The 15,999-nt window shown below is 35.6% G+C and overlaps 1 protein-coding gene across 7 annotated transcripts in view; it reads right to left on the bottom strand.

Annotated features, from left to right (window-relative positions):
- Positions 1-15,999, bottom strand: part of ASXL3 (ASXL transcriptional regulator 3) — a 182,091-nt gene that overhangs the window by 147,565 nt on the left and 18,527 nt on the right. For 5 of the 7 annotated variants that reach the window (XM_077900395.1, XM_077900397.1, XM_077900396.1 and 2 more), the window contains one exon: positions 3,183-3,265. In XM_077900395.1, the coding sequence (XP_077756521.1) occupies positions 3,183-3,265 (83 nt within the window). Of the gene's footprint in view, positions 1-3,182; positions 3,266-5,252; positions 5,368-15,999 lie in introns of those variants that run through there. The other 2 variants (XM_077900398.1, XM_077900403.1) reach the window with 2 other exon arrangements.

Below are 15,999 nucleotides of genomic sequence, written 5' to 3'. Positions count from 1 at the left end.
CACGTATAATCTGCCAGAGATTATCAGCATGCATGAATTTAACAGGGCTCCCACAAAACTGTTAGGTTCTTTTTTATTAAAACACACAAAGTATTAAATAGGATGAAAAATATAACATATAACATTAAAAAGAAGCTTCTAACCCTAAATGGAAGCTAAAGTCATCACTAAGCATGGGAAAATTAACATCTTGAAAAAGAAGATTATTTACTCAACAAATATTGATTGACTATCTGCTGAGTGTCAGGAGTGTTAGATGCCCTTAAAGAGCCCACAGGTGGGCACAGGTAGACAAATAAGGATAAAATTACAGGAAAATGAGGTCAACACTACAGGAGAGCTGTCTGGCACATGGAATGAAGGAGCCCCATGGAACTTGAAACAAATGGCATTACTTTAAATCCAGGTTCAGAATGACGATGGATAAAGACCAATGTTCTGTTTTCTAGAAAAGGTACAGTGATGGACTGTCTGGGGGAGGTCCACTATCATGACCTCTCATCCTCAGAAACCACTAGTAGGTCACGGTCACCTTAAGTAACTGTCACAAACACTCCCTTCCATTTAATCAGGCGTATACTAAACTCGCATTTCTTGGAAAACACATCATAAATACATACCTAGAAATTAAACAGCTATGTATGGCCTTATGATGACGGAATTTCTAAATGTAACTTGAGAAAAATAGATGCAGTTACACTTCGTTTACTGAGCTACCATAAATATTTGGAGAACATTTAAGAACTTGGAAGGTAGCAAAAGAGTACATTAAGTAGGCAAAATAAATGTCAGAATCTGCTCCCTAAAACGACATTACATAACAGGAAACAAAGCCCAAAACTCACTCAAAACATGTACTTTTATTTTAGAGACGATTCTAATAAGCAAACCAGGAAACAAGGGTCTTAAGAGTGGTCACAGACACACTGGCCATAAAATAACAGGTCTCAGCTGGCAAGAGAGAGAAGATACAAAGAAAGCAGAAAGAAATAACGTAAAATGTGTAGCTTGAAGACCTTCAGTGCAGAGCAGATTTTACAGAATAGAACTTAAATATAACTATGGTCTCTTTCTTTGCCCGTTCCCTTTCCTATTCAACTTGTAAATTCTTGCAGGCACATTCAACATTACCATACTGGTTCATCAGTATTTGTAACAACATTTTTTTTTTTCTTTATGGAAGGACACAATTGGGTGGAGGGGGTAGAGAAGGAGGGTTATATTCAGGGAAATAGCAGGTTACTTTTTTTTTTTTCCCCCATTTCAGAATTCTTTAGTCTAAAGAAGCTGTTTTGTGTTTTGTTTTGTTTTGTTAACTTCATGTGCATAAAGCCCTTTATAATATACCATTCTGGGAAGACCAGCATTTTGAAAAATATGAAATAATGCTCTGGCAATAAGTGTAATTAAAATGCTGTTCAGAGGCATGGTACAGGACTTCTATATCTCAAGGTACATAGCAACTGATGGCAGCATAGTCACTCCTGTTGAGGAGAGTATTGTAATGAACAAATTTCCAATGTCTGCTTCTAGGAGATGCTTTTTATGTCTGCGTTGGCAGATTCCACTGGCACATGGCCCACATTCAACAGGAGTTCATATCCTTAGATTTTTACCTCCTTTTTTTTGGCTGCTGCACAAACATTTTCAGTGCTTTCTAAATGGCATAAATATTTTCAGGGTTTTTGACAGGCAGCAAAGAGAAAATTAATTTCCAAGTGTCTCCATTTTGTTCCCTAACGCCATCCACTGACATCTGGCTTCAAAGAACAGGATCACCCCTACCAGAGCTGCTAGGCTCTGTCAGCAACTTCTCTCCCCACTGTAGCCTTCAGTTTGTTAAAGATGCAACTCTTCCAAATGGTGGAGTTAATGTTATCTTAGGCTGTGTCTTCAGAATGGACAGAAAAAGCCTCAACAGAGAGATGAAAATTTGAGGCCAGATGTCCTACACTCCTCTAAATTGTGATGTTCACGGATCAAACTTGCAAAGTATGTATTTTAAAGAACTAGAAGCTGATGTTACCCACCCTTTATAGTAAAAGACTTTACAGGTAATACTGATTTTTTTTTTTTGTAAAGTTGACCCCAGGAGGATATCAGCTTTAATTTTCACTAAGTTGCAACTATTGTATGCTCAATGGCTTGTAGGTAGACAACTTCATGCAAAAATAATTGACTCTATGTAACATGGATGATTACACGGTCATTTGACAACTCTATGATTCTTTTGTAACAAACTTATTTTTTCTCCTTGAGTAGTACCATCAATTTGGCCCTAAACTGACTGCAAAAGCCAAAACTAAAATTAATTACTAAATAAAGGATCATCATAGATAAACAAAACGCAGTGCGTGTGTGTACAATGGAATATTATTTGGCAACAAAAAGGAATGAAATACTGATTCATGCCACAATATGGATGGACCTTGAAAACATTTTGCTAAGTGAAAGAAGCCAGATACAAAAGGCTACATACTGTATAATTCCATTTATTTGAAATGTCCAGAATACTCAAATCCATAGACAGAAAAAGTCGAATCGTGGTTACCAGGGGCAGAAGGGAGTAGGGAATGGGGATGGAGTTTCATGTAGGATGATGAAAATGTCCTAAAATGAGATAGTGGTGTTGACTGCACAACTTTGTGAATATATTAAAAACTGCTGAATTAAACATTTTAAAAGGGTGAATTTTATGGTATGTGAATATCTCAATAAAATTGTTATTTTTTTTTAAAGACTGATTAATGCCCCTCCAAGTAGAGGAATTCTAAATATAAGAGGACTAAATTTTCAACGACAGCACTGTCGAGTTTTATCACAGTGACCTAATCTTTATATCCTGGGATCTATCTATTAAGCCTATAAAAGTGTTCCTCTTTACTTTCAGAAACAAAATCTCCTTTTACAAGACACAGAGAAAGAGTAGTAACTTCAGTGAAGGACTTATTCATATAGCAGAGCTCTTTGTTAACAAAGTACCTTCTATATTAACCTGTCTAATGTAATTTATTAAGCCAACAGGCAGCCCTAAGGAAATATTGGGTCATCCAAATATTTGGCAATCACAAAAGAATTTTCAGGTAATTACTTCACAATCAACTACAGTATCAAATCTAGATACATCTATTGCTTTGCAAGTAGTGGCAATGAAAATAGAAAATGTAAATATGAATACTGACCTTGTTTCTTTTAACCCTTCCTTCTGAATAACTTCCAATATCTGCTTCGCTGTCATTGGTGAGTTGGGGTGTTTTTCTAATGCCTAAAAAATAAAAATAAACATAAAATTCCTAGATTATTGTATGGAAGCATACAAAAAAAATATGTGTGAATCATGCAATCGTTCCTTAACATTTTAAAGGGGGAGGGGCTGATATGTCAAAATAAGATCCCATCACACAGTTCAGGTATCCAAAGTGAGAATGTAATTCTTTTCTGGTAATTAATGGAAATTTCTTCAATAGGGGTTGGGGGTCATTATTTAAAAAAAATGTCACAAAGGCATACACACCAAAAAAAAAAAAAAAAAAGAAAGAAAGAAAGAAATATGAAACCTGAAAAAAACAAGTTAATAAATGTATATAATTTTATTTGAAATTGCTAATATTTTATGGTTAAAGACAGACTTTCAGGCTACTAAAATGTTTTCTAAATTTCCAGGACTTTGGAAACATGGAGCCTGGACACTACCAATAGCAGAAAACAAAGTGCTGGTTAGAAATAACCTCACTGGATTAGTTTGATCAACTTCTTTTGTATTAAAAAAAAAAAATGAGGAAAAAAAAATCCTTCATGGCCAAAATGGAAAAAAAGCATACATACAGAAACCCAAGTAAGTCATTACACTGTGTGTTCCAGTTCAGCTCAGTTTCCTTTCTTCTGCCTTTTTCGATTAATTTCAAGTAAACCCCTTCCTCTTCCCATTCAGCCCATCTCAGTTTTATGAACTGAGTCCCATTTTTCTTTCTCTCCCCTTCTGGCCTCCTTATTTTTTAGTGGAAGGGAGTTCTTTTAAAGTGTGGGGAATACATGGGACATAGCTCACTGTTTCCATAGGCATTAGACCATCAGACCTGGAAATCAAATTCCTGTATTTATCCAGGGATTTAACTACCTGTAAAGAAAGCAATAAACACTGTTCACCAGCACGGACTCAGGGGCCACCTCTGGGAATAAGAAACAAGTCTACACATATCCTCACAATGACTTCCTCCAAGGGTAGACAACACCTACTTAAAGATGCTGTACAGAAGGATCTGCACATTCCAGAATTCTAATTTATGATTATTTACTAGGACGATCATAATTATCAACAGGGTTACTTTGAAAACTAACAATTGAAAAGGCTCTGAATCTGCTCCAAATAGTTCTGTGATCTCTCCTACTATCATGGCCAAATTTCAACTAGCACTAGCAAAGGTTCTATTCATCAAGGCCTCACATCCAGCCTGCCCTGCCTCACCAGTAGTGCCTCTCTCCTGTACTCCCTTCTCTGGTTCCCAGGAAACGTCCCCATTTTTCCCAGCCCAGATCCATCCCTTAGCCATAGTGGTGGGTAAGTCCTTTAAAGAACACAGCAACATGATCTACGCTAGAAAGAGGGTATGACAACAAGTACATCAACAGGAAAGAAGGAAACCTGTCTTCACAGGAGGCCACTGGAGAGCCAAACTGAAGCCTGGGAAGGGGGACAAAGAAACATAGGCATAGCTGTATAGGGAAGAGGACTAATGTGTAAAAATACTGGTTTAAAAAAAAGGCAAGAAGGAAACTGCATCATAGAGCTGCAAAGGGGTGAAGATTAGATCATGGGGAAAGGTGGGAAAGAAAGAGACATGGAAACAAAAAGGCTGACAGAATTTGTAAAACGAGAACCATACACAGAACGGTGCATACTTATGAATAGTTGAAAGGGGATGCTATGGGCACATGGACTATATATACGGCGGGTATCACCCCAAATGACAAGCAATGCTGGGGACACACATGGTCTCTCCTGAGAGAGATGGGCAGAAGGTTAACAGACACACACGTTGGCAAGCAAGGAAGAGGGAAACCATCAGGAAGAGGCGCAGGTTGCAGAAAGAGGAGAAGAGGGAACTAGGTAGAGAAAGGAGGAAAATTGAGCTGAACTGGGAATGGCCAAAAAGCAAACTGATTAAATCCAGAAAGGGCCAAAGAGGAAACTCCAGTGTACCGGGCAACATTTTGAGGGAAATTTGGGTGCACTCAAAAGTGGGGTTACTCACTGTGGAGGACTCCCTGTTTCTCTTCCTGAGTACAGGCCCCTCAGCACACCTGGGCAGCTCCTCCCCGCAATTGAGAGAATTTGGATAGCCCTGTCCCCTTCTCTATGACATCACATCCTACTCTACAAAGGAAGTAAAAGTGCCAAGAATTACATTGTGGAGTGGATGAGAGGCGGGAAGGAAATGATGAAGCCACACAGAACACCAGAAGCCACCCTGAGTTCCTGCAAGACAGAGAAAGGAGACAGAGAAGGAGAGGTTCCTGGTCGTGAACAAGTGTCACTGAACTAGCCATGTGGACATGAACAGGATGAGAGAGAAAGAGAGAGAAAGAGAAATCACCTTCACAGAAAAGAACATTGATACTGTCAAAATAATGAGACACATGGTGGAGACATGAATCAGACTCACAGGCAGCCATACTCAAACACAGCAAAATAGAAAATACAATTCCCATTTTCCACCAGTGATAATCCTTTAAAATGACCTTATTTTGGGGTAGTCAAAATTGGAAAAAAAAAAAAAAAAAAAAAAGCAAACTCATACCTGTATTATAGAAAACAAAATGTACCCATAAGCCTACAGGCAAGAATATTAACCACTGCTAATATTTGTGTCTTCCTTTTAGTTTTTCCCCATCCACATATATCAATCTAATATACTTATATACAGCATGTGCACATATTGTTAGCTATTTAATTTTCTCCGTGTAATATGAATTCTTCAAAATGGCATCATAATTAACACTTCACTGAAGTCAGGCATTTGTATCGTTTTAAAAATTAAATTAATACATAATATATTGAATATAACTTTCTTAGAGTATTATTGAATCAAATGATGTGAGCTTGGTCATGTCTCAATACACAGCCAACTGCTTCCAAAAAGATTTTAACAATTTATACTACCACCAAGCAGAACTAAAACTGCCTCTCTTACCACAACTTTGCCAATATTCAGTATAATCTTTTAGTAGTATTTGTCAACTTACTAGGTCAAAATGCAATGGCTCATTGTTATTCTAATCATACTTCTGCAAATACTAATGAGGACAAAGTTTTTTTTTCCCCCAAATTAATATCAAATGCAATACGACAGGATATTTGTTTTCCTTATTGATGTATAAAAAGCTCTTCATATAGTAAAATAGTATTTATTACTTTGCATATTAATAATATTTATTATTTTTGTTACTTCTTTTTTGGATATTTTAGGGAGATTTGCAAAGTTTTCTATTTTCACATCAACAACTCCATCAGTTTATTCCATTGTGACTTCTGTCTTATGTCTAGAAATTCCTTATAACCAGAGAACATGCAAATATCTACAAATATTTTTAAGGTATATTTATAGTTTTACTTTTTAATTCATCTGGAATTTATCATTTTGTAGCAAGGTGAAACACCAACGTAAGCCCACCACCTATAAGTAAGTCAAGATCCCCCCACTACAATTTGTTTCCTAAGCTAGTCATGGTTCCTGAGTCATCCTCTACCATATATTAATACTACAGCAGTGAAAACTCTTTTGGATGGGAAACCAAATAAATGTGGGAACCCGATATATAAAATGCACAAAAGCAAGCTATTCTTGTTAAGGTGGAGATGAAAGTGCTCAGAGCCCCCATATTATTCCCTCTAATGGCCAAAGGCACTTCTGGTAATCTTCAGGGTGTCTAAAAAATAGACTGCAAACCATTCATTGTCCCTGGGGCTCATCCAGGATCCAGAGATCCCCTGAACTTTCAGTCAACTGCAGTGCCAGCACTACACCATTCTGAATTGCTCTAATATTATAATACATTTCACTATCTGGTTCAGCCACTGCTCTCATTATTCCTTCTTAAATTTTTAATTGTTCACTTCTTTATATTTCCAGATGAAATTTAGATTGGAATTAAATGAGACATCTAATTAAATTTTTAAGCAATTTACACAGTGTTCCATGTGTTTAAGTTTTGTTTTATAAACTGCAATAAGCATTTTATTGTTTATATTTTCAGTTGCAACTATGAATACACTTTTTCATATAATATTCTCACGTTTTATTGGGAAGACACACAAAAGCCATTGAATTGTGATAATTACTATCTATACGAACATCTAATTGAATTCTTAATAGTCCTAACTGTATAGAAGTACAGAATCATATTTTCTACAAATAATGTGAATTGGGTCTCCTTTCCAACACTTTCATGTTTTCTCTTTCCTACATTATTTACTTTGGATAAAAACTGATCTTTTCTAGTCCCTTTCAAAAAATTCTGCTGAAAATTGAGCTGCTTTGTCATTTATTTCCTCAAATACAGGCCCCCCCAAACTGCTGAGTTTCCCAAAGAATATCCATAGCTACAACTATCAGCTGCCCTGCCAAGGGAAGACTGTAATTAGAAACTACTGGCCAGATATCAAGTCTCTTCTATACAAATTGGTCTGTCACAGTGCTTAATCTTTACATAAAATGCCTTTCCTTTCTTTGTAAAAACAAATTGCCCTCCTGTGTTCAAGCCATATTTGTGAGTCCACTTTACTCTTACTCTCTAGGAGCTGTGTCTTATACGTCTCATGCTTCCGCCTGATGCACTAAAGTCCTTTCAGTCCTCCTTTCTTCTGCAGCAATACTCCACAGTAGGTTTCAAATTTAGCATCACTCTCTATAAAGGGGGATTTCCATGGTGAGGGATACAAAGTTTGTATACAATCTGCTACCTTACTACCAATGAATCCCCTAGTATTTTTCAAGGCCCTGAATAGACATATAGAATTGCCAAATACACCACTGGATTTCACCTTCTCTATTGATGTAACCATCTCAGAGCCTATCTCAAAAAATGTCTAGACTCCTACTACTTTGAGACCAGACAGACTCATCCCAGAAAACTCCTCCTCCAGACTTCTACATGTCCCAGTAGGAGAAAAAAAAAAAAAAAAAAACCTGCAAAGAAAGGATAGTAATCTAGTTAAGAGAAGGAGAGAGAGAGTTTGCCATATGATTAAGGCTACAGGCCAACCTAAGAATGTATTTTTCTATATTTTAGGTTTAAACATTTTACTCTAATAAGTAAAAGGTTTTAAACATCTTAAAGTTTGCTCAAGATTTCCTTGGTGTCTCTCGAACACAAAATTCCTCTCAAGCATTCCTAAGATAAACACTCCAGACCAATGTTCATCTAGTGGTTAAAATCTTGGTCCTTCAGGCCCTATATAAAATTTTCTGAGCCTACTTATTAGATGGCAAAATAAGATGATTTCCATAATTTGAAAGCATGTCAATGATACACGATTAGATTTGTGGAATCCTCAGTGAGCATCCAGCATCTAGCTCGCTTCCCTTTTCTAACACAATATGTCCTCCCCTTAATTCAGGCTGGCAGTTCACTCAAATGTTTCACTGTTTAAAGTCTCATGTCATAGGTAAACGATTTAAGGTCATAACAATAAACCATTATATAGCTCTCTATGGTTAAAGAGTGCTTTCACATAATACAGTTTATTTGCTTTCATACAACATATATTATTTTATTTGACCCTTATAACAACTTGGTGAGATGCATAGAGGAGGCAGGATTAACTTTCTCAGAGATGCACAAAGTTGAAGTAATTGGTTCAAGATCATAAGCTGGTAAAAGTGGAAGACAGGACTTGTATATGTGATAATACTGCTGGCAACCATGTTTAAATGTAATAAGAATAATAATTAATATTTTTTAGACAATTCTGTCCTAAGTGTGTAGGAGCTTTCCTTATATTATAATAGACTCCGGGATTCCTATTTTTAATATTCCCTACTTCTGCTATTCTTAAGAAGCCCCAAAAGTCCATGTCATTCTGATGAAACATGAATTTGGATCACTGACAGTATTCAGATGAGGAAATCAATCACGCAAGAAGTGACAGCACTTGCCAACTGCCCAATATCTGCAGCTCAGTTAGGTTGTGCTCTAATCCTAACACATGCAGCTGCTAGTTAAGGGTTTAAAGACGATGCAATTTTTCTACTTGCATGACTTTTATGGGGGAAGTTATATGTGGGAGTAGTATTTATGAATGTGACTTAAAAGATGTGGAAATTTTGTTGTAATATCCTTAAGAATCAGGCCTACTTCACCCAGAATAAAGCAACCTCCCGGAAGATCAAGTGCCCCAACATCGGGCAGCTACTAGGTGATGAGTCCAGGGCTCCTGACACTGAAGTCTGCTTCTCCTACTGAGTTAAATTGCTTCTCCTTAAGGGCATGGGGGTTGTGAAGAAACTGATGCTTTGTAATTCAGATATTATACACAGTACCTACCTCATAATCCCCACCTCAGCAGTCTATCACTTAAGAACAATCGAATATTTCTTTGAACTCGCAGATAATGGTTTAAACTGTACCTTCCATTGGTAGCACTTGTCAAACAGTCATTAATTCATAGTAACTGTTTAACGCTATTCTTGCTACACTGCAAGTTTTCGTCTCCATTATTGTCCACATCCCCAGATGGCAGGAGGACCAAGTCCACTTATAAAGAGACCAAGTTAATATGGGGAGATGCTTTCGGTCACTCTATCTTAGAGATGTTTATGGCATAATCAAGAAGGCTATGGCATCTGGAGTCAGTTGGAGCAAGAGCCCCTATTCACTAGCTGTCTTAGACATTTAACTTCCCTGAATCTAAGTTTCTTCATTCCCTCATTTGTAAAAATGCTGTGAGGACAAAATAATGAATGTAAAGCACTTACTATTCCAATACGCCAAATGACTGCCTACAGCAACATGTGCTAATAAACATTAGTTAATACTGCTGACTTGGGGCGGGGGGAACCCCTCTGAGCACATCCTAGAAACATGAGGACAACAATATTTTTTAAAAAGGACATTAGATGTTGTCTCTTTTTGAGATTTCCTGTGTAAACTGCACTCGAGCTTCTACAAATAAGGCTAGCCATGTACTGCCATCCCTCATGCCTTACGACTGCCATACTTATTCTAATACAGGTTCGCAGGTAAATGTGCACACGCTGTGCCTAGTTTCATCATCCAACAGTCTTATCCGTGTTTAACAAGATGGGCTATACAATATGGCACTCTTTTAGACACTGCTGTGTCACCCAGAAAGAAAAGCACACTACAGGGACAAATTATCCTGTTATACTTGTATTACAATTCAAGTAAAAATACAGAACTACAATAAAAACTTATTTCCAACTATACACACTTAAAGACAAACTTTCAAGCAACTATAATAGAGTATCATTGAATATCCATCAGAAAAAAAAATTCTATCTGTAAGATTACTTCAGTTGCTCAGCCTCATAAAACTAATCACAGCTGAGAGTAGAAAAATGGCTTTGTGAGGCCTAGAACAGTTCAAAGAGTGATCATTACCTGAGTCTGTAGATAAAGTTCTATACAACTGAGAGGTGAATTCTAATTTCCTGTGGGATTTCGGCAACTCTGTTCCCTCATTAAGTTTCTAATCTTTTGTAACAGTTGCCATTACTTATAACACAAAAAGAAAACAGAGTAAGAGACACCTAGAATTTCTACAATGTTCTAAAAAAGGTAAAAGAGAAATATTAATAACTACTTAAATTATGATACATATGAGACCTGTTTTAAGTAGTAAAACATCTCTTTAATGAAAGAAATGCTTCTCCCACAGAAATCTGCAGGCAGTGCGCTTTATTCAAAACCCACTAATTACTGAAAAGCTTTTTCTGTGCATCAAGTAAAAATTCTGCTTTCCTATAACTTCTATGTAGTCCTAGTTTTCGCCTTTCAATGTGACAATTATTTAATATTAAATTACAAGCACTTTGCTAACATGAAAGCTTAAAGTGACTATGTTATATAAATTTACAAAATAGATCCCACTCATTTATTCATATGATATACTGCCACCTGTTTGAATACACTATTAAGGGCCCAGTCTTCTTTTATCTCTAGGCTAATGAATTCTGTTTTTTCTCACATAAAATAGTTTGCAGACATTGTCTTGAAAAACACCCTTTGAACATTGAGTTTGCCAATGTCACTTGTAAAATAATGCTTTAAAAATTATACTAATTGAAATAAATTAGCTAAATACCATTAATACTCTAAATGTAGCTTATATAACATATAAACATAATACAAAAATATATAAACATAATACAATATAGTGAAACTATTAGTTCCATTTCTCTAACATATAAATATATTAATACAACCTAGTATGATACTTGCTCTTTCTCGTAGTCCTCATACCATCAACCAACAAAAATTTCCAGATCTTTCAACATTTGTTTCTGAAATCACATGCATAATTCTGTGGTATATTTCCCAACCTACTGGATGTTAATGCATGTTTGTTTGATGCACTAGTATTTGCTTCAAACCATTTTTATGGGCTCTGAAATCTTATCATTCCCAAATATCCTTTTACTCCAGGTATCAACTAAACTTGTGGTATCTACAAATTTGAAAAAATAGTTATTTCAGTCAAATTTCATCTTTTTATTTATTTTTTTTAAGATTTTATTTATTTGAGAGAGAGAGAGTGCATAAGCAGAGGGGAGGGGGAAAAGGAGAAGCAGACTCCCTGCCAAGTAGGGAATCCAATGCAGGACTGGATCCCAAGTACTCCAGGATCATGATCTGAGCTAAAGGCAGGCTCTTAACTGACTACCTTTGGGTGCCTGACTCAGGCACCCAAACTTCATCTTTTTAGGTGAAGGTTGTTTTTCCTACCTTATAAGGTTCTTTTGGAATCATCATTCTCTTGTTCAACTGTCCAGTTTCCCTTTCTATTTTGTGATACCCTCACATCTGACGAGTATGACTGTGATGAATTCTTCAAGTTACTTGTGATAGGGCTGAACAAAGCAATGGAAAACAAAGCCACAACCATGTGGCTGCTGCTGGAATCTTCTTTTAGACTGATCCTAATTAGTCAATCAATATACTTGGTTATAGATGTTCAATCTTCTAAAAATTCATTTAATTATACTTCAAATGACTGGCTGAAATTTAGCTCCAACAGGAACATCCTCCTGATATGTAAGTCTAATAATCCTATCAAAATAAATTAATTTAGTTTGACATGAATTAACTTAGAGAATCCATAATGCCTTCCAGGGATCACTACTTCCATTTCTAAATCCTTACAGTCATCTGTTTAATAATACACTCTAGAATTTCACTGAGAGTTGAAATAAAGCTCAATAATCTGATTTCAAACACTTCTTATATCTCTTTTTATAATAATAATAGCAAACACTCAGCAGTGACTCTGCATCAGGTATTATTCTAACATATATATAAACTTGCTTAATCCTCATAGCAACCCCCTTATCATGTAGGGACATTTATCATCCTCATTTTGACAGGATGAGGTAACTAAAGTGCAAAGAGCTTATTTAACTTTCCCAAAGTCCCACAGCTACAAGGTAGTAAAGCCAAAATTTGAACCCCAGTGGTTCAATTCTTAGACAATTATTCTCCTGTCTCTGTGATTTTCTCCATGATTATCAGCAGCACTTTTCATCATATCTGCAGATTCTTTCAATGTCTTGTCATTGAGCTCACATTTCATCATTTCATGTCCCATCTAAAATACAGTGAATATAACTTCTATGTTACTTTATGACATCTTTTTAAAAAATATGCAGTACTTATTTTTTTCTGCACTATTTTAAAGGAAAAAATATGTAATCAAATATTTCAAAACTGAGAAATCATGCTACCACTCTGATCTGGAATATCATACTAATTTCATGGCAGCTAAAATGCTGAAGGAAACAGTTAACTCCTATTAGCTGAACAAAGGAAATATTAGCTTGTCAGAAATGATAAAGGTTTTCTTATTTCTAAACTAAGAGAATTGTCTTCAATAGAAATTCATATAAGTGGCACTGGGTGGTTATGAACAAGATCTTTAATGAGAGTTTCACCAAAGCAAGCATGAGAGTTATAAATTTTGTCACAGAACTTCTCATAAAAATTGAGAATAATAAAATAATCCAAGTAGATAGTCTTCCCAAGGTCCAATATAATTAAATTAGGATTATATACTCTACCAATAACCTGGAGTTTATTTATATTTTATTACTATGGATATAATAACTCTAAAAACCAGGCTTGCAGGTGGCAAAATACATTATTATGAAAATTAAGGATCTTAATGTGCATTTTTTGTCCACACATGGGAAACTAAATAGCTGTCTACATGGAAACCTATGGACAAAGCCAGCATTCTCCTCAAAATAACATTCTGAAGCAGCAATCAGTTGAGACCCTAAATTTCCATATCTTGGGAATTGTTACAAGGTGCTTGTGTTAATAATAGAAGGTAGTACAAAAGAATGCTAGAAAGCATTCTGTAATAGAAATGCACCAGGTAATTTTGCAAGAACTTTAATTATGTTAACATATTTAATTTTTACAACCACTCATCAAGGTAGGTATTAATGCTGTAGATAGGAGAACTGAGACACAGATATATTAATTCACTTATGTCAGGCTATTCCCAAGTAAGAAGCCAATGGGGATTCAAATCCATGCCCTCAGACTCAGGTGATTCACCATCACAATATACTATCTTGTAGTAAATAGTGCCAACTTATTTGTTCACCTTTAGGAATTTTCCTTACAGAAATCTACAGCCCATTCTGTAGGTTCAATGAAGGATTATTCGAAAAAAAAATTTTTTAAAGACATAATCTAAGAGGGCGATAGTTAAATAAAGGATAAAGAAAGGCACATACATACCATAAAATAATACACTATCATTGCAAAGAAAGTATGCACTGACATAGAAAGATATCCATGAGAAGGTGATGAGTAAAAATAATCAGGCTGAAGAACAGTATGTAAAGAAAGCATGTATTCAAGTGTATGTGTTGTCCATACACACAAACCAACACACATTCACACCATAAAAAACTATTCTAGCAGTTAACAATTGTTACCCTGGAGAGTGATAAAAAGCCAAAAGTTAAAGGATGAAATGTCATACTTATTTTATATCTGTATATTTATAAGCACAAATGACTTTCATAATCTTTAAATTGTTTATTAATCTCTATATTATGTCATTTATATAATTTATGCTTATATAAATTATATAATACTTAAATAATTTTAAAATCAGTTTTGAACAAAATAAAACTGAATACTCAAACAGCAACAAAAGCAGTTATATACCTTATACTGTAAAGCACAGTGGAGAAAATAAAATACAAGTATATTGAATTTTTTCCAAAGCAAATATTACTCATCATTCAATCTGAGTCAGGAAAATTCTTCAGTGTTATTCTCACAGACTCGTCTGAAATGACACAGCATCCAGATGTAGCTGCCAGAAGGAATTAGTTGCAAAATATATCTTGAGATAATTGTAGAAAATGACTTTGTTATATAGAATTATTTGATTCTGACCACTTAAATGTTGAAGAATGACAAAGACAATGATGCTTACTTTGTCACAGTTAATAGTCATCCTTTTCTCCTGACTATAGTTAGACAACAACATCACTTCCTCAATAATTCATTGATTTAACAAATATTTACCAAGCACACACATACACCAAAATGAAATACAATAAAACATGTCATCACCATCTCTGGAGACACTTATCCTCTGGTTTACTATAGTTAGGGAGGGGAGGGTGGCAAACCGCTACTTTACTTAGAAATGGATTTAAATTAAAAGGAAGGAGACCAGACCCTATGCTTTCTTTCATATTTATTTAAAATGCTAATTTAGTCTACACAGAAATGATCCTTGCATACCCCATTTCCAAGGGTGGTATTATAATTCAGATTCTATGGACACAGTGATAAAATCATCACGGTATTTTTTTTTTCTTTTTGGTCACTGGTTCATTTCTAGTACCTGGCACATGGTGGGCACTTAATAAAAACTTGCCTAATGAATGAAAACAAGATGAACAAATGACAAGGAAGAACTGATGTACTGAATTTATTGTGCTGTGTACACACTCCTTATTCTCTTCTGAAAAATGCCCTTTTTTACTTTGATTTAAATAGGAGCTATCATATTCCTGTAGATACTTAAGACTTATCTACTAATGATGGGGTGGGTGGTGGGATGGTAGGGGTTGGGTACACAAGGAGGGCCAATTATCAATCTTCCCCAGGACACATTAGCCTAAATCTGAAGAAAGTAAATCTCAGGTGCTTTCTGATAATAACCCCATGTGAAGAGAGCCTGAGGTTTGCTGGAAGCCAAGTTTCTAGCCATGTGGAAGAAGCCAGGCTCAGAAAAAAAGGCTTCTGTATTGAGAGAAACATAGATGAGGGAGTCCTGGACATATTCACTCCTTCTTCCCAGGTGTTGCTAAGGACCTTTTTTCTCCTATGCTGGTTCAGGTTTATACAAGTCATCCAATAAATTCAACTTCTTACTAACTCGATTACAGTTGGATTTTAGTCACTGTCCATGACCATATGTTCATGACCAATGTGTGCATTATACTAATTACTAAGCTCTTAGTTGGTTCTTTTTACAGGATATTTTTTAAAAGTACAAAAGACATGTTTCTAAGCCTGATGTTAATGTTTTATTCCTTCAGAAGATAAATAAAAGAGTAGCTATTGCTAACACTTCTTCATCACTGGCAACCCAAATTCTTAATAAGATAAAACTTGGGAATGCAGAATATTAGCCCTTTGTCAAATATGCACTTTGATTCATCCAGACACATAGTTAAAAAATTAAACAACTGTATAAAATTGAGAACTCAGCAGGTAAAGCTATAAATA

Source organism: Canis aureus, chromosome 6, assembly GCF_053574225.1.
Source record: "Canis aureus isolate CA01 chromosome 6, VMU_Caureus_v.1.0, whole genome shotgun sequence".
Classification (NCBI taxonomy): domain Eukaryota; kingdom Metazoa; phylum Chordata; class Mammalia; order Carnivora; family Canidae; genus Canis; species Canis aureus.
This window is presented reverse-complemented; position numbering and strand designations above follow the sequence as displayed.